The sequence below is a fragment of the Hippoglossus stenolepis genome, chromosome 21, assembly GCF_022539355.2.
Source record: "Hippoglossus stenolepis isolate QCI-W04-F060 chromosome 21, HSTE1.2, whole genome shotgun sequence".
Lineage (NCBI taxonomy): Eukaryota > Metazoa > Chordata > Actinopteri > Pleuronectiformes > Pleuronectidae > Hippoglossus > Hippoglossus stenolepis.
The window spans coordinates 6,749,668-6,774,788 of record NC_061503.1 but is presented as its reverse complement, the minus strand read 5'-3'; the positions used below and the strand labels follow the sequence as shown (position 1 = coordinate 6,774,788).

Here is a 25,121-nt window from a genome sequence, read left to right as displayed (position 1 = left end):
CCTCTTGTGGCATCTTTTTTCATCACCAGAATTGTTCAAATAGGTGGAGTAGGTCATTAAAGATCCTGGTGCAGGTGCAGTTCCCGTTCTACACATTCCAGAAAATGTGTGAAATTCTCTTAACGATCAGTCGTATCCCTCCTTTTACTTATTTTGAATGACACATATGTACATAATTATTCCTCGTCATTAGTGAGTGCTTTTTATTAACATCTATGGTGCAGATTTTATAGTCAATGTTTTTCATATATTGAAAATGATCATGTGTGTGGTTTATATACACGTTTAACCATTTATTTAACTGCTGTTACCAAGTTGAAGCCAATTATATGAATGTGTTGTGCAATACGTGTTCCACATACATACAAAGACAATGTAATCAGTATGTAGTTAATCAAGTCATTAATAATCACAATGATACATTAATGAAGCAGGGTCGGATGTAATTGTGTCTTTGTTGATTTTTATTTTGGTATATGTTATTAAATCCTAAATAGCATATATACTTATTTTGTAAATGTTCTTCTATTGTGAAAATAAAAACAAAAACAAACACATCTTAGACTTTTTATAATATGTTTATTTTTTTAAACTTTTTTTCTTTAAAAAAATGACAAGGTTCAATTATTTTGAAAACCTCGCCCTCACCCCATGTTCCCCAGCCGGCCAACTCGATTCTAAAGCAACCAGCAAAGAAAAATAGTCATATGGACAATTGATAATATACACCCCATATACAGCAATACATAGTGGTCTACCATAATGTTACCAATAATACGCAGCCTCCAATGAGGTTTCAATTCAAACCGTTGCCACTGATATGGTTCATCTCAACAGCAACTTTCAACCAATGATGGTTGTTTTGTTTTTTTGTACTAGTGTGGGCGGGGTTCAGGTTGACACCATCAGCGGCTCAGCTGATCAATGTGACACATGGCGGTGTTCGCTCAGCCTCGCCGCACAGTGCTTAGATTTGGCCGCCGACCCAAACGCCCCCTTTGAACCAATCAGATTCAGCATAAGTGCAAAATTTTGGAGGCACTGACACACGCTCTGCGGAGACCGAGTAAACGCCGCCGACAGTCGCTCGCCGGCTCTCGCCAGCTCTCGTCTGTCAAACCGTTTCCAAGGGTTGAATTGACTTTATTACAGTGACCTAGCGTTTTCTACTGGTTCCCTTTAAAAGGAGGTGACTGTAAGGATTTGCTATTGCTACATTAACAGCGTTTTCCTCACCCGGACAGCAGTTCATTCCTTTATTTATCTCCAGTGGAAACCAATTCTCATGTTTTGCTTCTATTTCCATCTATACATTTCTTCTACCGACATTAGCATGCTAACCAGCTAGCCCCGGCCCAGCCGGCCCATCTCGTCACTGTTGTGTCCAGTCTGCCCTGAAGAAGACGACCTTCCTCGGGGCGCAAACACAAGACGGCTGAAGCTCTTGGCTAGAGTGGTGAGTAAACAGCTGTTAATGCTAATGTTGGCTATGTAGCGATAGCAAACTTGCACATAGCCCCTTTAACTCGGTTGAAATGCAGGTCAGGACACATAATTTGGGATATTACAGTCTGCTCTTTGAATCCCAGTAGAATTAAAATTCAAAAGGTCCACTTCAGTCCCACCACGATCAAGTCGGCTAAATGAATTTCATTTATGTTTCTTTTTCAGCCTGCATAGAGTAACAGCCAGTGAGAGAGATGTGTGTAAATGTGAGTGCATGTGCCAGTGACCCCTGCAGTGGTAGAGACAGCATAGAGAAATTTCTGTATGTGCATGAAATGAAGACAGAGCCTTTACACAGTGTGAGCAAGTGTGAGTCCATCTCTGTGTGGAACTACAAACACGACTCCCAGTGCAGCTGCAGGTCCGTACTGTCCAGAAAATCGGCCGAGAAGACGCTCGGCGGAGTGTGTGGCGCCAGCGGAGCCAGACTCGTTCCACCGTCTCCTCTTCCTCCACTGTCCCCTCTGCCGCCCCCGCTCCCTCCACTGGCGCTCCCCACCATGGAGATGTCCAGCCAGTCCATGCTGTCCAAGGTGGGGTCGCCGAAGTCCAACCCCGTGGAGTGGGGGGAGAAGCCCAGGTCGGACGTGTCCATGGGGGTCGATGGGTGGTCCAGGATACTGGGCGTGCTCAGCATTTGGCTGTGGAGGTCGTCGATCAGCGTCAGGGCGCCGTCGGGCTCCACGCCCAGCAGAGGGGCACCTGTGGTGCTCTCCAGGAAGTCCTCCAGGCGTCCGCCGCCCGTGCAAGGCTGAGGGGAGAGGAGGTGCTCTGTTGGCGTGGAAGGGGAGAGGTGGAGGGGAGATGGGGGAGAGGACGGGGAGGGTGGGTTGGAGTGGAGAGGGGCGAGGGAAGGGTCTGGGTTGGACTTGAAGCTGGGGATTTCTGAAGGAGCAAAGAGAAAAATCTCATCAGTGCTGGAGACAACAGACTCATGACGTCTTTCTGTCTGTGTTTAAGACAGTTTATTACCTCCACTCTTCAGCAGGATATCGAACAGGTCGTCCATCTGCTGACTGTTCATGCCGTTCTCCTGCTAACAGAGGAACACATTACTCCTCAGCCACCAAGTACAGAACAGACAAACACCAAAACAAGCTCCACATCCTGAAACACAAATAAATTTGGCATTTCGGGGCCAATTTTTCCTTTTGATGTTTCATGGGCACACGGGGACCTGTTAAGCATTCAGTTGTGATGGTTAAGGATAGGATAGAACGTAAAGCTGTTTGAGACATGAACTCCAGAGAATGTCTACACATTTGGGTCTGGATTTTCTCTGGAGTTTGCCTTTCACACATGAACAACACATCAGAAGTTTCTATGCTCAGACGCATTCACAACTACTCAAAAATCTCTGGAGCGCTCAGACAGAGGCCCGATGTATAAATTCTGCGAGCCATATTGCTGACATTTTAGCTAGCAAAGCGATTTCTGGGGAAAGAAAATGCATTTTTAACTCAGTAAAACGAATATACTTCAAAGACGAGGTACTGAAGCGGTATATAGATTTGCATTCTCGCCGATTCCTGACCGGACATTTTTCAAAGTATCAAAGGCATTTTTGATGCTGGTTTTTGCGTCTGAACATCTCTTTGAGCAACCTCATCATATTAAGCTGATGAAAGTACAAGAGGCTGGCAATTTCCTTTAAGGCACACACACATCTAGGTTCAGTAAAATTCAACCACAAAACTCAATGTGAAGAAAAAGGAGGGAAAATGGAGGGACAGTCAGAAAAACAGAAGATCACTAAAGAAGTGACGGAAAGAGAAGTCGTGCTGGAAGACATACTTTGGAGCGTTGAGGAGGAAGGGAGGTGTTGGGTTTGGGAGAGGGAGGGGTGAACAGTGTGTGCCGGTCGTAAGGCGGACACAACTCCTCTCTCTGTCAGGATTGAGTGATGAAATGAAAAAGGAGAGAAACAAGGAGAAAAAGTTACTGAAGTTGTACAAAGAGCCGTGAAGACAAGACGACGGGGAGCACGGGGAGCAGAGCAGAGCTCGACGCTACCTTGAGAGATGAGATTAGGCTGCTTTGGCTTTCGCTCTCTGACATGTCGTCGAAGAAAGGCTGCAGGCTGGGAGGAGCAGTGACCGACTGGTGACAGGGTTGTGGAACGCTACTGGTGTCCAGGTGAAGCCCCGCCTTCTGTGCCTGGAGAAAAAAAACACAGCGAAGACGTGTTTAGACTTGGACACAGACATGAAAACACTGGATCATAAATTATGATTGATAAATTGTGATCATCAAGTGAAACATTATTTCCACATTTCCCCAGTCTACAGTTGGTTTGGTTCACTAAACTGTGACAGCAGTGACACTCAGTGGCAGAAAGATGTTACTGCAGACAATCGTCCTGTTATTCAGTGTTCTACATTACAGTAAATTTTGATTAAAAAACAGGATAGTTAGTTTTGTAAATATGAACAAATTTAGTTTTGAGAACTGAATATAAATATAAATGTAGTGTCTGAAGATCAGGCAGGTCATTCAAAACTAATCCAAAATGTAAAAATCCAAATCTATTTTGAATGAATGACAAATATATTTGGTAATTTATGTGAATGTGAAGTGCAATTAGGCCAAAAATTATATCAAGACAGAAACATTCCCATCAGTTGATAATAATTGATGTTGTTTTATTGAGTCTAGGTTGTACCTTTTTGATTGGCTCGCTCACAGGCTCTGCCTCCACCTGCTCTTTTGATTGGCTGTCAGTGCTTGGGGGTTTAGTCAGAGTCGACAGCAATCTCTGAAATAAGGATGACAAGCAGATGAAGATGTAGATAAATGTTTCAATCCCATTGTAACCCCACTGCAGTCCATCACACAACGTGAACTTTATCATACCTGCAGTGTGATGCGTCCGTTGGTTTTGGCCAATGGAGACCCTCCATTCTGTCCGCCTTGGGTGGGACTGGTGAGAGCGATCAGGTAGTGGTTGCCGTTGCTATCGGTGACCAGTGTGGGTGCGCCGTTGGCCTTGAGGACGTCTAATGAAATGGCCTGAGTTTGGATCGGAGTGCCGTTCTGTTGGTTGATGAAGACTGGCGTCACCTGGGGATGAAAACACAACTATTTTAACATCATTAAGGGCGTTTTCACACCTGAAAGTCTGAACATAGGTTCATGTCTTTGTTACGTTGTTTACATTTGATCCAGTTTTGGACATAAGACTTTTGTGTAACACAAATCTGTTCTGTCGTCGTGGATCAGCACAAAAAACGTGCTTGGGGTCATTCTACTTTCATTCACTCATTAGTTTATAATCATTTAGAATATAATTATAGGGACACTTAAATTGGACTGATGATTGTGATAAATTAGTTGAAGTGTCTGAAACCACAGGGTCTTCACCTGTTGTGTGGCAACAGCTGCCGTCTGCTGTTTCTGCTGCTGCCTCTGGTGAGCCCTCAGTTGTTTCCTCTGCTGGATTTGGGTAGCTGCAGGCTTCTGGCCGGCCACCGTCTGGTTTTGGATCTGCACCTGAACCTGCTTCAGCTGAACTTGGTTCTTCGGCTGGCTCTGTTGAACTTGCCCTGGGGGTTGTTTGAGCTGGCTCTGCTGCACCGGCTTCTGTTGTGTGAGTTTCTGCTGGGCCAGTTTCTGCTGGGCTAACTTCTGCTGGGCCAGCAGCTGTTTCTGTTGGGTTTGCTGGATGATGAGCTGCTGGAGCTGCTGCTGCTGGTGGAGCAGGATTTGAGCTTCTTTCTTTTTTTCTGCTACTTTCTGCAGTTGTACCTGACTTTGCTGCTGTTTGGGTTGTAGCTGCTGTTTCTGCTGTTCTGCCTGCAGCCGATGAATCTGCTGCAGCCTGAGCAGGGTCTCCTGAGAGCACTGCATCGGCTGGGCCAGCTTCTTTAACTGCGCCTCCTCCGTTACTCCCTCCATTTCTTCCTCAGACTCCACCTCTCTCTTTACCTTCACCACAGTGCCGTTAGGAAGAGTCGGGGGTTGAATGGCCGAAGCTTTTATTAGAGTCGGAAGTTTAACCTCTGGGGCCGTTTTGCTCTTCTCACTTCCTTCCCTCTTCACCACTACGCCACCCGTCACCTTGCCCTGCTCCAGCTGGGATCTGAGGGTCTCCACTAGCCTCTGCTTTTGCCTTAGCATCCTGGTCAACTCCTCTATCTGTTTGTCCTTCTCCTGCAGCATCTGGTCCTTATCCACAGCGGATGAGTCCATGGCTGCGCCTGGCAGGGGCTCTGGACGCTGGCTCGAGGCGGCTGAAGACGTGGACCGACTGCATGGGCTCTGGATCTCCTCTTTGACCTGGGAGAGTGGCTGTGACAGTGGAGAGAGATTTGACGAGGGCTGAGGAGATGGGTGCAGGGTGAGTTGAGTCAAAGGAGAGCTCACCTGAAGGTCAACAAAACAAGAAGAGGATGTTAGAAGGGAGACTGTTCTTTATAACAATAATCACTCTAAACTTAACACCAATAATCTTCCAATAAACAGGCTATCTGCTTCACACATCATAGATCTCACCATCTCTCCAAACATGTCTCCATTACAGCTCGTCTCATCCGGACTCATCCCAGCCAACGACCTCTCAGACGGAGTAGGCGACATAGGCGGGCTGGAGCTGGTGCTGCCAAATCGCATGACTCTCCCAGGAACCGCATTAGCCAGTGAGGACAAAGCTAATTTAAACACGCTCTCTCCTGACTGGTGGTCAAGGGCAGTTGTGGTTGTAGTCGGAGAGGATATGCTGGTGATAGCAGCAGAGTTAGCGCCCTGCTGAAATATTCCATTTTTCAAAACCGCTGCGTTGCCACCATTTTGCTCCTGGTAGTTGCGGAGCCTCTCGATGAGATCATTCTTAGTGCCAGAGACGGTCAGACAACGTAATTTCAGTTCCTGTTTCAACTCTGCAACCTGGAGGATGAGAAACCAGACCGGTACTTATATAGCAGATGTCAACTCAGAGTGAAAGAGAACAGAAATGTCAAAGAAGTTTTTAGCGGTTCACAAAATAAATCACACCGCATTAGGTGTTATTTATGTTCAACGTTAGATACGCATACAGAAAAGGACGGAACCCTCTGTCCTTAGTTCTGAAAACTTATTGAGACGACTATAAGACATCAGGAAGAAATTTAAGAGAATAGTGGAACTTTGTGAGGAGAGACTTGCTGAGCTGGAGGGAAACTACAGGCAGAGTTGTATGGTCGCGAAGGAAAAGTGGAGGACCATGTGTGACCGCTGCCCTCTAGTGGATGTAATGCTTGACAACAATGCCAATGGAAAAGATGCATGGAGGTATGTGGGCAGAACTGATGTTGGGGGGCAACAAACAAAAGGTTTACACTGATTGAGCTGGACTTTTAGACTTGGTGTGTATTAACCATTTCTCAAACTCCTGGTTTGCAAATTCAATGCACTTAGTTGTCATTTACAGACTTGATCACTAGTAATAATCAGCTACACACACTTCCTGATCTCCTACAACAGATGGCAGTTAAAATTCCTTCTATAAAAACAAATTGAGTTATAAAGATTCCTTGCAACAACATTTATGAATCTTGAAAGTTCAAATTAGTTTAAACTTACTTTGAACTCGTCCAAGTTGGCTGGCAGAGTAGTGGGTTTGGCTCCTCCCACTGCAGTTTGGCTCTGACGGCCAGCCGCGCTCTGATTGGAAGGGGCTGGGGTGGTCGTGGAGGGAGTGCTGCGGGAGGGGGAAGGTCCAGAGTTGGTTGTTGGGGACTGCTCGGCTGGAGGCCTGAGGGGAGAAAGAAAAGAGGAAGTAGGAATATTCAAATTTAATTTTATAAAGATCTTCTAAAAATGACTTTTTAATAATCGCATCTTCAAACTAAGTCAAATTTCATATTCTTAGTTTGAGGCTCCACCAACCTTTTATATACCAACCTAACCACTCTTTTTAAAAATAAACCAACAAACAAACAGGCCTGTCTAAACATAAGCCTGACTCATTTCCATACATGACTACTGCTTAAAGATCCAGATCTAAAAAAGCCTTCAACATGGACACAACAAGCCACAGCTGAACGTTTGGAAGAAGACAACGGCCTGCAGGCTTCACTGCAGAAATTAAGTCTGAGCACAGGTTTAGTAAGAGGAAGAAAAAAATTCTTGATCCTTTTACATAAGCCCCACAACCAATCTTCACACACTATCCACACAAACACACAGTCATGCCCGACACTCACTTGGGAGGGGCGGGCAGGATGGTGTGGTAGTTGTAGTGCTGCTGTTGCTGGCTGAGGATCTGCAGCTGCAGGAAGAGCTGCTGCTGGTGGAGCAGCTTCGCGTAGGATGAGTCCATCGGCGGCGGAAGCTCCTTGTCGGCCTTTTGGTCTGGAGGGATGTACTGGTGGTACTTCAGCTTCTTCACCTGCACCCAGATGATTAAGAGGGTTAAAAATGTATTTAATGTTTCTACACTAATGGATGTCATTGATTTGTGATAATTATCCTGCAATGTCTTGGTCTACAAGTTACTGGACATGTGCTTTCAGTACATTTCGCTGGAAATGTCATTAGTAATAGCACAACTACAACAAAAGCTTATTTCCAGGTAAGAAACTCTGTTCTGGTGCAGTATAGACACTATGGCAGTAGAAAACGGTATCTCTTCCGCTTCTACTATAAATCTCTCCTTGTATGATTGTAAAATGTCAAAACTGAGAGACATCAATTTGTGATTCAACAGGAACTGACACCAAAACAACAGCCCTGTAAGTGACCCTTCTAAATCTCAGGAGACACTTTCAGTATTTCTCACTTTGTTTTCGAAGCAAGTTCATGAGAAATGCATCCTGATGAAACGCAATTTGAATTCCTAGAAGCTGACCTGCTGTCATCATCCCTTATTCCATGTCTGGTCATATAACATGATTTTGGATAAACATTACCCGTCAGAGCCATAAATCCTGTGTGAGCGCTTGTAATGATGACAACAAAGAGCACGCTGACCTTGGGTTTGTTGTCCTTTGATTTCTTGCTTCTTTGTGGAGGACGATCTGAGCTCCTGGCCTGAGATTGCAGACAGAATGTAAGAAATGGGGTCGGGAGGCGGAAGTGAGGAAATGAGGAGATGAGGGAGGGTTAGCCAGTTATAGCTGCTCAAAACACAAAGATTATGGTCACATTTATTCACAAGTCATCAAATCTGCAGGATGTACAACATCCCCGACTGTGGGTGGGAAGACAGGAATATAACCAGCGCACCTTGACCTGTCCCGAAGAGGAGCGGGGACTTGCTGAAATCATCGTTGTTCCATTTGTCAATTTCGGGGGCGGCGACAGAGCGGGGACATTCACCTGGGGAGGAGGTGGAGGAGGGGCCTGAGTGACGAACTGAGAAAAATATGAGTGGTTAAAGGTGTGATCATGTTTATCCATTGTTTGCTTTGCTTTATGAAAGACTGCGTCAATTTAATTTCAACTGATTTTAGTTTAACTTTAAGTTGAATTGATAAAATGATGGTATGTTGGTACCTGTGTGGGAGAAATGTCCCCATTCTGGGTGAGTGCATCAGGGGGGGACAGCTGAGGGATGGCACTCAGGGGAGAGTCGTGATTGGTTAGCTGGTCTGGCGACAGAGCATCACTGCTGTCTTCGTCTAGAGACGAGCTCTCTCCTTTTGGAGAATCTGTGACAGAGCAGAAACATCTTCACATTCAGCGAAACAGCCAGGTTACTATGGCAACACTTGTTGCCAGTGGAAGAGTGAAAACAGCTCACGGATTTAAGATAGTAATAGTAACAGTTTAGTCCTCACAAAGTGATGAAGCTTGTAAAAGAGCAATGAGTGACTTCAGAGAAATTATGCAACACTGTGGATTGTTTCAAAACAAGACTATGTCCAAACATAGTTGTGTCATTTCCGTCAAAAGGTGTGGGGTTACAGTGTGTGTTTATACACTCACCCGCACCACACTGTATTACATGTGTGTGGAGATACCTGGGTGTTGTAATTGCTCGGCTAAAGGTGTGTTGGAAATGCGTCACATTTTACAGGTCATTGCTATCCTTAAGTTGTATGGCCATATGAATTAAACATGCATCCATAAATCAGTGTATTAATCAGTGAAATAAGTGACAAGTGTTTGTAAGTGCAGTACACAGGATACATTTTTCAGTCTGGATGAATAAGGTGTTTGAATGTACGTGTGTACATATTTATCTGTGCTGTGTGTTTCGAGAGCTTTTTGTTTAATCCTGAGTGTCCATGTAATTGTGAGTGTGTGCCAACGATTGCAAATGTGTATTCATCTAAACCTGCTTATTTGCACTTTCTTCAAGGACATTTACACAATGAGCAGTCTGTAAACTGTTGGTAATGTCTAGTTTAGACTAAACGATGTTTTCCCATATTTTCTAGTTGCAAACATATTTTAGAACCCGACAAAAGTGAATGTTATGCGGTGTGTGTAGTTACCCAGCAGTGAGTGCTGCACAGAGCAGGTGACTGACAGGATGTTCTTGTGAACCAGCTCGATGGGACCTGGTCTGTGGGAGATCTTATCATTGAGGTTGTCGGCCAGTCGCGCTCGCTTCAGCTGCAGTTGCTTAGCCTGCAGAGACGGCTCTGCCAAGGTCTCTGTGGAGCAGACAGCAGGGCAATGTCAACTGATCAATTAATTAATTTTGATCTACAACAAAAACAAGATGGCAGTGCTTTGTACCTGTGGGATATAAATTAAGAGATATTCGTTTTAAATATTTTGAGGAGATCCAGAGGAGAGGAAGTCGGCCCTCTGAAGACCCAATACTGCATAATTAGGCCTTTTTAAGCACTTTTTGGTTTAGTATTCAAGTTTATCAATCAAAATGCAAATTGGTGGTACCTGAAAATAACATTGAAGTTACCAGTATACCAAGAAGTTGAACGGTATCAAGCTGGTATATTTAGCAAACACATCACTGCACTGCAAACTTAGAAGAAAAACATGCAGATATACAGTAACTGAGGAGCATGGGAAAGGCCTTATTTCAAACTCACTTTACAGTAGCTTGAGACCTGATCTATTAGTTTTGTAGTGATCATGTACTGTAGCGCTTTCCTACTATGACTAGTTCAATTCTGAGAAAATAATTATGAAGTAGGAACTGTACACTAACCTTATCTCTAGAATTGTTCCTTTTTATTGGACGCATGGTTCCTTTTAAATGAAGTTTCATGTCTTTCGACCTAACTTGAACCTGCTACTCCTAAAGTTCACTCGAAGGTAAGAACTCACCCTCCAGAATGTGCATCCTGATCAGCTCGGAGCGCTCAGGACGACACCGAATCTTCCTCTTCAGATAGTCCTCGGTCTTGGGGAGACACAATAGACACATCATGGTGGGAATGAAGATGGAAGAAAGAGGATCACAAGCAGAAGGATAAGAAAACAAAGAGTCTCAACCAGGTCGATAAATGTGCAATCACATCTGAGAAGTGCTACTTTGATACTGTTTATATGGCATCCAACATTTCCAAACGTCCTGTGAGCAGGTAACATGCTGTGTTTAAGACACTCACCCTTGCTCGCTCCAGAAGCCTCCGCTGCTCGTGAAAGGCTGCCGGGCTCTTCAGTGCTGCATGGAGAGAGGGATGAGGAGAGATGAGTGCAGCTCTCACTGACTTATGGGAGATGTGATGCTCCTTTGAGCAAAAGACTATGTGAGAACCTTTGGAGAGAACAGATACAGCCATAGAGGAAGGCAGAGTCAAAGTGGAAGTGGCTTCAACACAAGGTCAGCGGTGCTATTCTAAACCACACACAGTGGTCACTTCTCAGTACGCTGTGTGTGCAGAATAAAAAAAGGTCCTCTGAAAACAGTTCTTTTTTTCCGCCAAGGAAGTTATTAAATTTAATGTAAACAACTTTATGAATCCCACTGGGGATAAAAAACATACACAGACAGGTACAAGATACAAGACAGAAGGGAGCTAAATGAAGAGTTAGTCACAATAAAAAACAGGTATTCTCTCCTGTCTGCTGGTTGGTTTTCCAACAGGCTTACACAAAAACTACAGAACATATTACCAAGAAACGCGGTGGAAGGATGGAACGTGAACCAAGAAAGAACCCATTCAACATTGCGAGATATCATTTTTTCCCCTGTGTGCAGCTCAAAACTTATGACAGCATTTACTGTACACAGTGACTGCGCATGCTCCAGGTACAACCATTCCACCCGATGGAATGTAATCTGAAATCAGGTACACAAGCGTGGACCGCCAGACCGACACAGCCCCACATTTTAGTATGAATGGAATTGTGGGCATGTCCGGTGACCAGAATGACTACGTAACTCAGCCGACAAAGAATGGTCAACCCTTAACTCAGCAGTTTGATTAACCCAAATGTAACTAACCTCCCGTAGGGGAGTTCAGCTCACATTTATTTCATACAGTCGTATTCTTTGTCTTTGTTTGAATTGATGTTAGATGTTGTTGTGAATCTACATTTGAGTCGATGCTACACATGATCTGATTAGAGGCTGTGAATTCAACACCCAAGTGAATGTAGTGAAATCTTCTCTCATGCAAGATCCTCATATATCCTGATGAATCCAGAGCTTTTTTTTTCTCATATCAACCCTGTTTCATGATAGATTTAAAGTTAAACAGAATACACTACTGACTTTTACTACTGAGATTTATTGAGAGTGGAGAGTCCAAACTATTTCCAAAGCCGACTGTCTGCATTAAGTCTGATAGATGAACTGGGCCCGGGAGTGTGAGAGACATCAATTCTTGATGCCCAGTTGCCCGTCATTGATTTTTTTTTTTTGAAGGAGCATGAAGACAGAGGAGACGGTGGACTGATGGATAGACTGCTGCGCATAAAGAAAATCTACATTCATCACTGTGCTCAGCCATGACTGGCCGTAAATGTATCTCATGTGTGGGTGGGAGCGTCAATGTCTGTGAGTAACAACAGATATTCATATATATGTAGCACGCCAGTTGTGGCCTGTGTTTGGTTAGTGAATATCCCTTGTATGTTTGAAGGTCTTCTGCACAAATTAAGTTACCAACCAACAGTAGATGTTAGCAGGTGTTTGCGGCCACCAGCGGTTGTTAGGGACATAACTTCAGTTGTGCACCTCAGCGTCATCAAATGTTTTGGCCTTGTAATCAATGATACAGGCCGAACAGGAGGGTACGCTGCGGCTAAAGGTAAATCTGTTTCTAAGCAAGGGGAAACTAGGGGAATAATTCATGGATCTTGATAATTTAAAAAAAAAATTTTTTTTTTTTAAATCAGGCACATTTAGAAGACTGATATCTATGAGTAAAATTTGGTGCAGCTCGATTGAATTTAAGGGGACTATTGGGCCTTGGCGGTGGAGAGGTTCGGTCTATTTGGGGAAGGATATATAGAGGGCGGTGGCAGTTACATGATGTAACGCAGCAATTGTCCGATTGGTCCATAGCTGGTGAAATCCCTGTCAAGGGTGTGTGAGGGTGGACTTTCTGGCTACAGCGGGGCATCAATTGTATGTGTACCACAGATGACTGGGTGTGGGGGTGGGAGGCATTCCTGTGTCCCAACCTCTGAGGTCGAACGAAGAAGATCCACATACCAGTTGTGACATAACCAAACCGTTTTAAGATCACAACAAGACGGCAGAATAACAGACCACGGGTCAGCTGATCATGTCACTATCATCTCGAAAGAAGAGCTTTTCTCTTACCATGTAGTTGCCAGCTTCTCAACCACCTCAGTATCTATAATATTTCCACTCTAATATTTACTGTAGCTGCTGCCTTCTGCTGCGGCTTGGTTTGGATGCTAATGCGATCCATCTCATAATACAGCGATAATTGACATTTTTATTCTGTTTCTGGACAAGTAAAATGTGATTTAGCTGAATGTCTGAACAGCTGGCCTTTATAACTGCAACATCAATCACTATGCTACACTTATGTAATTTACACAAAGATCTGTGTTGTGTATCTGACTGCAGTCAGACAAGATGCACAATCACAGGAAATTCAGTGGCAACAGAACAGAGATTTAGCCTGAAGAGCAAACTGAGTAACTGGCCGTGTTTCTCAAAATCTGTTGATTCAAGAGCGATACTAACAAACCGGTGCTACTGATGAACTATTTAAATATTTGACAACATTAATGAAACTTAAAAATGGAAAAGAAAGGAACCTTTAAGAAAAGCAAACGATTAGAAAATAATCTGTTTTCATTAGTTAGAACATGACCTGATTCACAGAACTTTGCAAAAACTTTACCCTGACACTGACCCGTCAGTCAATTACAGTATGTCACACATGCGTCACACCAAACCAAAGACAGAGGAGCATTGTCGTTGCTTGTTCACCCATACATCGAGGCATTTAACCTCTTAATTCGACGTAACTATTTTCTTTTACATTCTCTGGTCCAGAAAGGCCCTGCTTCATATTTACACAGCAGATATTGACACGGAAGCAACTTAGGCCCATCACTGCGGCAGGTTGGGAGGTCAAGCCCGAGAATATATGGGAGAAGGAGGGTGGAAAGTTCTCATTTACATCATCTATATTAGATCCTAACGCTCACGGCCTCCTCTGCAGCTGGCCAACGATACAAATAAAACCATCAGAATATGGGAACTGTTTACGTTCATATCATCGTGATTCGACTCCACTGAAAGTAGATGAATGATGATGTACCCTCCCCTCCTCGATCGTCAGCAGTTCATATGATCTTTATGGTCCCATAATTCAAAAAGGGACCGTGACAGCTGAACAGCCTCCGCTCTACCCTGCTGAGTCTCAAGGCAACAGTAAAAATAAATGCTGTTTGTTGGGCTCAAACACTGTTTTTAATACCTCTCATACAAACCAACGCCTTCTCTTTCTCTCTCTTTATGTTTTTAATCTCTGTATCTCCCCAGACGAGTATCTAGACAGTGAAACATTCCACCAGTACATGCTGATCCCAGAGCAGCTAATGGTGTGGCATGAGGCCGGTTGCATAAGGAGCACATAGACAGATTTACTGTAACAGCTAAAAGGTCCAATGTGAGACTCTTTTATGTGGACCACAACAAGCCTTTGGCCTGAGTGTCTATTCCAGGGCACTCTCTCATGCCTAACGCATACAAACTGAGCCTGGTTAGTTACTGTAAGTGCATTTTTATTAACTAAACTTTTTAATAGACTCTGCAAATCCATGTTCAGATGTTACCATTAGAAAACAGTAGTAGTGATATATAATAAAGAGGGACATGAAAAAAAGATGTTAACGTCTTAATACTGTCAATGACTGACAAAGATTCACATTTCAATCTACTTTGTGTTTTAATCAGCGTTTGTTTGTTAGTAAGTAAGCAGGATAACACAGAAACTACTGTTTCCATGACATTTTGTGGAGGGGTTGGATACGGCCCAAGGAATGAAATTTTGGAGTGGATCTGAATAAATGGGCGGGTCAGATGCAGCAATAATTTGTCACTTTCTTTGCGTTGTTTCCCACAGAATTAATTTAATCTATTACTGTATCAGGGGTGCCTGCATGCATGCAAGTAGGCAGCAAATAGTGCTGCACACAGCTAGACAGTGCAGCAATGGAGCAAAATACTACATTAGACATCTCTTGTGATATTATAAGTGTAAAAATAATTGTTGGTTCATCATGAAACTAAGGCTGGACAAATTAGAATAAGGCGGGTTGGCGAGGGAGGGTATTAGCCTTGGCATCTTTTGTTTCTCTGAACACGACCTAAACAGCAACATCGTCAGGGCCTACATGTCCATGTGCCTGCCTTACTTTTGGGTAATTTTTTCTTGAAAAGCCTGCTACCTACTGCCCATAGATGCATTTAACAGAGGGGAAACATTTAAAAAAGAATAATAATAAAAAAAGAAACCTGCCACTTGTGATGTGTGGAACTCCGAAACAGGAAGTGAATACAGAAGAAGAGGAAGCTGCCTCAGTTGATAACACAAAGTGGTGCAAAGACACCACAAAATGTGACACATACAGAATGCACAAATTCATTCCAGTAACAAGTAGATAAGGGCTGTCATTTTCTGTACAAAGTGGATGTTAATCAAGAGCCTCAACCTTCATAACACTGTATTCCCTGAAGACGCTTTGATATCAAACACAAGCAAACAGATACAGATTTACCAAAATATCCTGTTTATAATGTGGATAAACAGAAATAATACAGCTTAAGGCTCGGCTTCTCAGCATGTGAATAAATGGCACATATGCATATAGCTCAGCACTGGTATTGTATACGTATCATAATCAACCTTTGACAGGGTTTGACATACAGTCTGATGCTGGAGAAGGAAACTCTGTGACCTCCACTGAAAGACAAAGACACACTGCCCTAATCAGGTTTCTATGAAGCATCACAATAAGTTTTTCATTGTTGTTCTGTTATAGAGCATGAGCATCACTGACTGTTTATGTAAAATGATCCCATATGTATGCATATTATATGGAACTAACCACACTGAGGATGCATTACGGAAGTTGCACAACACGGTACATTTTGATACACTCACTAAAGAGACTTACGTGGCATGATCCCTTGGCTGACCAGTTCCTCACGTGTTCGTCTCTGCTGGAGTTTGAGCTGGAGGACTGCATTGAAACAGAGGAGGTGAGGGGGAGACAGAGGAGAAAAGAGAGTCAGTGATGGCCCGTGAGAGCAACAACACTGCAGCGATGGAGCTCTGAGCTCTTAAAGGTTCCTTATTGTCTCTTATCGTCCAATGAGCACAAGTCCATCTGCATTGTTTGGATGCGTAGCCACACAGGGGGAACCAAGATGCATTTGGACTGACATGAAGAGGACCTGCTCTTTCTGGCACCGAATTCAACCGCCCATTTCCCCCTTCTCTCTTGCTTCTTTTTTTTTAAGCTACAGAGGAGGCGGAGTGCTACAAACTTCCTGTTACTCAAATTTTTCTTTTTCTTTTTTCTGTACAAAGATGTGTGTGAAAGGAAAAGTAACCATTCATCAAAGAGGGACATCAAGCAGGTACAGCCACTAAAGTAATGAACCATCAAAATGGTGTAAAGAAACATGAAAATGGAGACTGAAACTAAATCAGCCCCAGTCACCCCCCACCAAAAAAAGAGCATATGGGTCGATTGCGCCGTCATTTCAAAACAGGAAGTGCTTACATAACAGAGACTAGGAGAGAGAGTTTTAAGGAACACGATGATGAACACAAAGAGCTGGAGCATGTTTGACCCTTTAGCAAACACTAAACTTTAGTTGTCATTCTCATCTTTGTACTTTTTAAAGTTGAACACATTTTAAATATAATCTCCTGAGCTGAAATCTTATCTCTGATTCTAGCCTCATCACAAACACTGAATTTTAAATCAAAAACAACATGTGTTTTTTTCCACTATCTTTATTCAAGAGCATGGTCTCACCGTTTAAGAGGACTTATTGATTTCACATTTTGTAATTCTTTCACTCAAAAACCTGCGCTCACACTCAAATAGCCCATGTTTGTGCTTATATTAGGAAAACCAGATAAATGACCAATAGAATACCAGGTGTAGTGTTGACAAATGAAATTGTCGCACTTCTTCAAGAGTCCCGTGCGGGCAGATATTTTAACAAGCAGCGTGAGTGCAGGAGATCTGTCGAAGCAAAAAATGCTGGAGTGCAATCGCACATTTTAAACACAAGCAAAGCGAATCTAAGTGCAAGAGTAGGGTTTTGAGCGGAAGCGTTACAAAATTTGAACCTGAAATCAATCAAGTACTGGTCTCAAACTAAAAGATCATGCTCTTCAATAAAGATAGAAAAATAATGATATACTGAGCAGTGAAATTAAAAATGTTTTAGACACAGCCATGAACTTTTACAGAATAATAAATTAAATGTGGAAAGCTGCAGGGTCAGGCAAGTACATTGTATTTTATAACTTGCTGCTTGTTACAGTTTCTTGCAACACAGTGACATTTTAAGGAAGTGAGTTTGACCTTTCAATCAACCACACAGACACTTCAAGGTGTGATCACAGACTGTGACAGAAATATACAAAGCAGTCACACAAAGTCTTCACTGCACACAACTATACTATGATGTTTTATCTGAGGTTGATTTTGACTGGTATTGCATTACACTTCCGCTGAAACAGCCTGTTGATGTGACGCACACTTTCTGATCGTCCTTATGTTAAGATCGCAGAGATTGATCCAATCAGAGGAAGGAATGAATATGCTGCTCCACCAAATATACTTTCCATGACACAGTTTCAGCCCAGCTCCACTCAGCTGTGACTGGTTTAACACGCACAAGTCGTCCTTGCTGGAGTTTTGTGTGTTTGTGTGTGTGTGAAGTGGAACACACCACCGAGGCTTCCCAAGAATTTCTGGCCAGGATTGCGTTTGCTACTTTGAGGACAAGCAGCACCTGTTCCTTCCCACTAACAAAGTGACATCACTGGTGCTCACAGGATAGCTAACCAGTTAGCCGCCCTGCCTAGCTGCTGCTGTGTTATCCCTCTGTTATGACAAACTCTCCTGGCCTGGACAGCAACACGGCAAGTCCCATTAATTAACGTCAGTGCCTGTGCAAGTAAATGTCATTCTTTGGCTCCAAAATCCTCGCTGGTGATCCCAGCTCCCCTCTGTTATATTTACAAGTGTATGCTTTACATCTTGAGGGATCAGACTAGAACTAGAGAGTCCCCTCTGGAAGCAATAACATGTCAGTTCACATTCAGCGGCGTAAACACAGAGAACTAAACAGGGCCCGATGAGCTCATGTATATGTTCAATCCGTGCGGCAGCTAAGAGATTAATTTTCCCTCTCTGCCAAGCACGCGGACATACACTCACGTGTTGCCTGAATCCACTCACACACATGCAAAGACACACACACACACACACACAGATATGCTGACCGTGCCATGGCATAGTGAAGGATAGGATGCCACGCCACTTGGCACTTCCAGGGAAGAGGTTTATTCTGGGAAAGAGAATCTTACGCTTCCCCCTCTGCAGCCTCAAAACTCGGTGCTCCTTCCTTTCACGCACCAAGGACACTCCAGTTAACTTATTTATTCTGCCCTGCACTCTCGTTCACACTCCTCTCTTTATTCCTCCTCTCTGACAATAAGTGAACTGGAAGCACAAGTATTGGCTGTTTAGTGGCGACATTGGCCTCTAATGGCTTTTTAGGCATCAGTTAAAAACGAGTGTCGGCCATGACTGAGTCCATCTTCTCAGTGGTTTGAGAGGAAAGAAAATTGCATTAGTCTCGCAGTGATACCTCATGCATGCTAGTGATGGTGTGAAAAGCTGCAGAGGTGTTGAAACCGTGGGCTGATGTGGGAAAACCAAACCATATGATGAAAGCAGTAATAACAATCAAGTTGTTAAAAAATAAGATTCAAGGGAATGGAAACTAAAAAGTTAATAAATATTAAAGGCAGAACTGGTGTTCTAGTGTTCGAATTATAGATCCTATGTTAGCCTTTAGTTGATATCACTATTAGTTAGTAAGGAATATATCAATTATAGAATAGAAATTTTAATATTTGAAAGATAAAAAAATTAAATATAACCTATAATAAATAAATAAATAAAAAAATGTATTATAATAAATTTATAAAAATAAAACTTGAAATACATTTTCCAGGTGGGGGTCAATAAAGTCTGCCCACCCGTCCGTCTATGACAGTAATGTCACATGTTGCTTCCACACGTGCGTGTAAATCTAGTAGAAAGTTATGTCTGTATTTGCAAAAAGCTGAAACAAATTGAGATTAAACATGACAAATTCTTTGTCTTTTGGAGACCAGGACACACTCTGGAGCTTAAATCAGGTTTAAAGGCCATTTTTGGTTAATTTAAGCAAAAGGATGAAAAGGCAGCGCAGGTTTTATTAGGACACTAGGCCACAGCCAAAACTGGCCTCTGCAGTCATAAAAAGTCAGAGTGAAGGAACACAGAGGGAAAGAGGCAGACAAGAGAGCAGAGACGGCTGCGTTTACAGCTTTTAGATCGAGCAGAAGGAACAACAATCGGTTTGCTTACTCTGTCAAGCCTGTAATCTTTTGGTTTCAAGACGGCATCTCAAACCACCGTTCCGATCTGCTGCCAGACAGCGTGCCAGTGAAAGTCACAGAGAAGTAAAGTTAGAAAGAGCTCGAGAGCAACATACTGGGTTCCTGTCGGTTCACAGCTCCAGTGTCAGAATTATATCACACTTCACATCTTAATTTAGAGATCTGGGTGTTAAATTGGCCTCCACCTAACAACTTTTTATTTCACATTCGCTAATTTATCTTTAATGTCTTCTCACCCATACACTGTCATATAAAAAGTTTTAATTCTTTATTATGCAATAAAGAAAAGCATGCAAATCTTGATATTTCACCTGATGAATACTACACTAAAGGTTCTTGTTTGAATCCTGGTTTGGACAGAGCCTTTCTTTGTGGAGATGCATGTTCTTCCCATGCCTGTGTGGGTTTTCTCCAGGTACCCCGGCTTCCTCTAACAGTCCAAGGACATGCAGATTGGGTTTAGGTTGATTGGCAACTCGAAATTGACCATAGGTATGAATCTGAGGGTGAATGGTTTTCTCTGTATGTTGGCCCTGCGAAACGCTAGTGACATGTCCAGGGTGTACCCCACCTCTCACCCAATGTCAGCTGCCCCTGCGACCCTCAAAGGATAAGCGGTATGGATAATGGATGGAAGACTACACTAGAATGTCATTCTCAGTAGAGAGCATACTTCTGCGAAGGCCAACCTACCCTGCACATCTGTCTAGCTCTTATAACAGAGATATAAACGAAAAAGGAAGTGGTCTGATAATCTGCACCAAAAAACTCCCAGATCTCAACATGTAAATTTGTCCGATTTTGTACCTGAAGATTCATTCGTTATTTCCTGAGACATTGACTACATTTACATGGACACCAATATTTTGATATTGACCCCATTAAGCCAATAGTCTAAATAAGACACTGTCATATATACAGCATTTCTGATTATCTTAACCTAAATAAGGTCATACATAAGTAATTAATAAATGAAGACAAGAGGTATTCTGACCGTAGTCTCATTATGGTGATGTCTTAATTGCATTACAATGTCCTATAGGAGTTATCGCAGCATTTGGCGACATCGACAAATGGTAGTTAATTGCATGACGACACATGCCCTGGGTGTAAATAAGAATAGATCAAAAATACAAGGGAGTTGTAGCTTTAGAAAAATTACAAAGAAAGCATCCAAAATTGTATACAGTAGCTTAGTACATTCAACTATTTCAGGTTGGGGTTTTTCAACTGGCAGAATGCAATGGAGTAGTGAACGTAATGAGTTATAATCGGGTTGTGCTTTGTAACATGTAAACTGGAATATGAAAGGAGTAGTCTATTAGCAACTCATGCTAATACCATAATCGAAATATCTTATTCTGAATAACGTCAATAGTTGGAATATTGGTGTCCATGTAAATGTAGCATTGACGAGATTGTCTAAAAGAGCCCTATCTAAGTTATAGAAAATGAAAGAATTCCTTTATTCCCATCAAAACCATTTCAATCCCTCCACCGAGTTTGGTGTAAATCAGTCCAGTCATTTTTGTGAATCCTGATGACAAACAAACAAGCAAACCAACCAACAAACAGCGATGAAAACATAATATTCTTGGTGGAGGTTAAAAAATAAAATAACTCATTCACGCAGTAAAAAGTTGTGTGATAGTTGTTTGTACAGTGAGACAATAAAATAATACTTTCCACATTATAACTTCTGCAGTTTACAGACCTAACAGCAGTGCACCGTGGCTGTCGGGGAATTCTTATACTGATCCAGAGGTCACATACATTACAGTCTCCTGAAAGCGGGTTTAGATTTAAGGTTAATGCGGTGTCAGGAGAAGGAGGAGCTCACTGAGGCAGAGCCAGGTTCTTGTTGGCCAACTGGGCTAATCCTGCTGCGCTCATGTGTCATTAGATCTGATTTAACATGTCTGACGTTGTCACCGTCCCCAAAGACACCCCCCCCGGGCTTGGCATAGCTAAGCTAACACACACCCACCATAGCAACACGCATGAAGGGAGAATGTTACAAGCCCGAACTGGATGAGGAAGTGGGTACAGAAATATATCTGATCATACACTGACGCATACCCAGCTACCGAACCCACAAACACCAGTCTCACAGATTCTCTGAAAGGATATTAGACATGGCATAGGTGTATTTGGAAAGCCTGTTAATGTTCTCCTGCATTAGCTCATCATTTGCACGGTTGTGTCGTTTGATTGCATCGGTTGAGCAGAGAGTTGAACGCCGAGCCTGGAAGGTTTCATGCAGCAGCGAGAACGGAAAGAGGCTAGAGGGCAGGAACAATACAAGGTTAAAGCCATTCACTCCTTGGACTCGCTCCCACTGCCTCCGCACTGCCACACTGCTCTGGGAAGACGAGGAGGATCGGAGCAAATACTAATTATCTTAAAAGTTCAAGGAACACAGGTCTGACTGCCAAAGCTTCCATGGCTTAAAGTGGTTCATGTCACTCACACTTGCTCTAGACATGATACAGATATAGACCTTTGAAGACTTAAGCAAAGGTTAGCAGGTAGGAATAAAAGCGAGTGTGGACAGCTGTAGTGTCATGTATGAAGTGACAGTGCATGTTTTTTCTGTAATTTTTTTTTGACCTTTTCTTCCTTTCATTATACTCAACCTCCTCCTTCTTCCATCAGTGTAACCTCCCAGGAATCTTTTTGTTTCACATGCAGTCAGTCATCTCTATTACCCTTGTAAAGTTGGTTATAAACAATCTTAAGCTTATTCGATTGTCGCACTGACTGTTTATATATTATGTTACTATTGGCTGCCGTAGTTTTCCGTTTCTACAGAACAAGATGTTAGTGCAAGTGTTTGTGTTTTACTTCTCACATCAAAATCTCAAAATGAGTCCCAACATCATAAAGCCTATAATACTGTGCAATGTAGAAATATTTTTCTAAGGGAGTTTCTTTCGTTTGTTATCTGCCACATGCATTCGCACGCACGTGTTTACAGTCTTGGTGGATGTTTCACTGTGTTCCACTGATCTACAGATTGCTGTGGAAAATGGACTGCCAGCAGCAACACTGAATATAAACATTAATATGTGTTTCTAAGAAAACGCCACAGAGCACCTTTAATCCTGGAACAACATGCAGTGTGACTGAAACATGATAGGTTAAAGTTACTTCCTCTTGTAGTCACCCACACTTCTTTAATTTAACACAGAGAAAGTTTATCAGGGATACCATATAACCACTAACTTCCTTCCGTCTTACATAGGACAATGAACTGAATCTCTTATCTTTAGCACAGCCCCATTAACTATTTATATGAAGCCATGAAGTACTGACATGAACCTGCAGAGGCATATAAACACAAGTCATACCAGTTAACTTGTGAGCATATCCCGATCGCCCACCTTCTTTCAAGCTGTGATAGACATGTCGGTCATGATCCATCTTCAGTCCTGCCTTCTCCATGTCCACGTCGTCTCCCATTGGAGGAGAGCCCGGTGGGGAGAGTTCAAAGGACAGGCAGTTGTTGGTGTCCAGCATTATCATTCAGAACGGAGATCTGTTATTTTGGTAAACATTGAACCTTTCGGGCAAAAGGGGGTCCTCCTCCGAAGTCCCAAATGTTGGCACTTTAGGCTGAAGGGGGGAGGGAAAGACGAGTCCTGTCTCAAAACAGCACCAGCTGTCCCTTCAATTCGATGTCCTCTCTCTCAAAGGGAAGAATGTGGATCAAGTGCTGGAGAAGACTCCCATACAACCAGAACGAGCAGGAAAAACACTGCAACCTCCTCTCCTCTAGTGTCTCTCTCACCCTCCTCAGTACCAGAGTAATCGATTGGTCTGTCTCAGTTTCTCTTTCTTTCTTTTCTTCCTCCTGCTCTCTCTTTCCCTTGCAGTGGCAGACGGCAAGTCACGACAGCACTGCTCTGCGAAGGTTGCCCAGAGAGACAAGGGGAGGGGAGGGTGAAGAAATCCACGGGACGAGTTGTGGATGAAAAAACTAAGGGAGACGAGAGGGGAGGAAACTGAAAAGCAGCGAGCAGGGGAGGGAGAGAGGACGGCAGTGATCTCGGCAGAGAGAGAGAGAGAGTGCCCAGAGAGACTGCTCTGGTTGCAGCTCCTCCTGAATCTTGCGCACGCACGCACACGCACGCACGAGCAGGGAGTGTTGCCGATAAAGTTCTCCTGCTCAGCTGTTGCTATTCATTCACAGTTACAGGCTGAGGGGAGGGGGCTGCAACATGCAAACCTCCTCCCTGTGAAATACATGCACACAAACACCATCAACGACAAAAAATCAGTTCTTTAACACTTTCTGAACTCCTCTAAATACACAGGCTCGCTCTCTCAAATGGTGACTCAGTCGATCTATGAGCAGGTTTTATGGCATGAGTAGAAGCGGCAGTAACGGTTTTCAGCGATGACCTCATAGGACATAATCGACCTTTGTCAAAGATGCTTGAGTGAATCCGATACTGGGATGAATCACATCTCTTTTAAAGTGATTGATTGATATCCAATCACCGCTGCAATTCTGAAACAATTTTCTTGGAGCAGTCTGTCCTTGAGGAAAGGCAGCTTACTCACAAAGGGACTCCGGAAATATGTTTTGAGAAAGGATGTTTGTTATAGGCCTGGTGCAACCTGAGAACCAAAGCAGTTGTATTTTGATCCTGTTGAAAAACTCTGGATTGGTTCGCAGCCCCGTTGCCACCATCAAACTGACTCCTGCAGAATGCTGATGGTATACGCCAACCCCCCCCTCCTTTCTCTACTGTTTTAAATAGAAAGGCCAGCTGGCTATAAAGGGGCTATATTCAGCTTGGTATCACCTGTGCAATCCCAGGGTAAGGTTACTTTGAGGCACACACATCGTGGCACCGCAAACACACACACATAGACACACAGACACACAAACTTTAAGCCCCAATGCCTTGGACTAAATCAATGCTTTATGAGGCATGACACAAAAGGGAGATGCATGGCTTTCATACCTTTCTCCTCCACTATACTTGCAGCACAGAGAGCAGTCGACGTATTAATAAAACAATGACCTGCGCATAAATATCACATTAGACCCTCACAGCACACAGTGCGACACCATGGTCAATCCGCACATTGCTCCGCAGGTGACACACCTGAAAACACAGGCAACACCTTGAACAAACAGTGGCTGGTTTCTACAATAACTGTCTGTTATGAGTGTGTGATTAAAGTCCACCTGCTGTTATGAGTCACAGTCTGGACAGGAAACACAGATGACAACACACTCTGGGATTTGGATGTCACTGTGTGGTTTCTCACACACACACACACACACACACACACACACACAAACACACACACACACACACACACACACACACACACACACACACACACACACACACACACACACACACACACACACACACACACACACACCACAACTAAACCTAATTCTAACCCAAACCAAACTGACTTTGTGAGAACAGGCCAAAACGTCCCAGCAGGCCTCATTCCCTGGAGGGTTGCCAATATTTACAATCTACACCACCAGTAGGATGCTTTTACATGCTGTTTATGTACAGTGATTTAGTAATGTAATCACAACCATTCGATTCAGTGGTAATT

The 25,121-nt window shown here is 43.3% G+C and overlaps 1 protein-coding gene across 19 annotated transcripts in view; it reads right to left on the bottom strand.

Annotated features, from left to right (window-relative positions):
• Positions 1–562: 562 nt before the first annotated feature.
• The window catches only part of mrtfab (myocardin related transcription factor Ab), a 44,441-nt gene continuing 19,882 nt past the window's right edge, over positions 563–25,121 (bottom strand). For 3 of the 19 annotated variants that reach the window (XM_047338287.1, XM_047338288.1, XM_047338295.1), the window contains 17 exons: positions 16,009–16,074; positions 11,007–11,155; positions 10,723–10,798; positions 9,921–10,082; positions 8,977–9,131; positions 8,707–8,835; positions 8,452–8,511; positions 7,686–7,870; positions 7,063–7,234; positions 5,998–6,387; positions 4,867–5,868; positions 4,360–4,566; positions 4,169–4,261; positions 3,520–3,663; positions 3,301–3,393; positions 2,479–2,542; positions 563–2,391 (listed from right to left, as the gene is read on the bottom strand). In XM_047338287.1, coding sequence (XP_047194243.1) covers positions 1,838–2,391; positions 2,479–2,542; positions 3,301–3,393; positions 3,520–3,663; positions 4,169–4,261; positions 4,360–4,566; positions 4,867–5,868; positions 5,998–6,387; positions 7,063–7,234; positions 7,686–7,870; positions 8,452–8,511; positions 8,707–8,835; positions 8,977–9,131; positions 9,921–10,082; positions 10,723–10,798; positions 11,007–11,155; positions 16,009–16,074 — 3,701 coding nt within the window. In that variant the 3' untranslated portion in view covers positions 563–1,837. Of the gene's footprint in view, positions 2,392–2,478; positions 2,543–3,300; positions 3,394–3,519; positions 3,664–4,168; positions 4,262–4,359; positions 4,567–4,866; positions 5,869–5,997; positions 6,388–7,062; positions 7,235–7,685; positions 7,871–8,451; positions 8,512–8,706; positions 8,836–8,976; positions 9,132–9,920; positions 10,083–10,722; positions 10,799–11,006; positions 11,156–15,758; positions 15,795–16,008; positions 16,075–19,497; positions 20,520–22,879; positions 23,631–25,121 lie in introns of those variants that run through there. The other 16 variants (XM_047338294.1, XM_047338298.1, XM_047338296.1 and 13 more) reach the window with 14 other exon arrangements.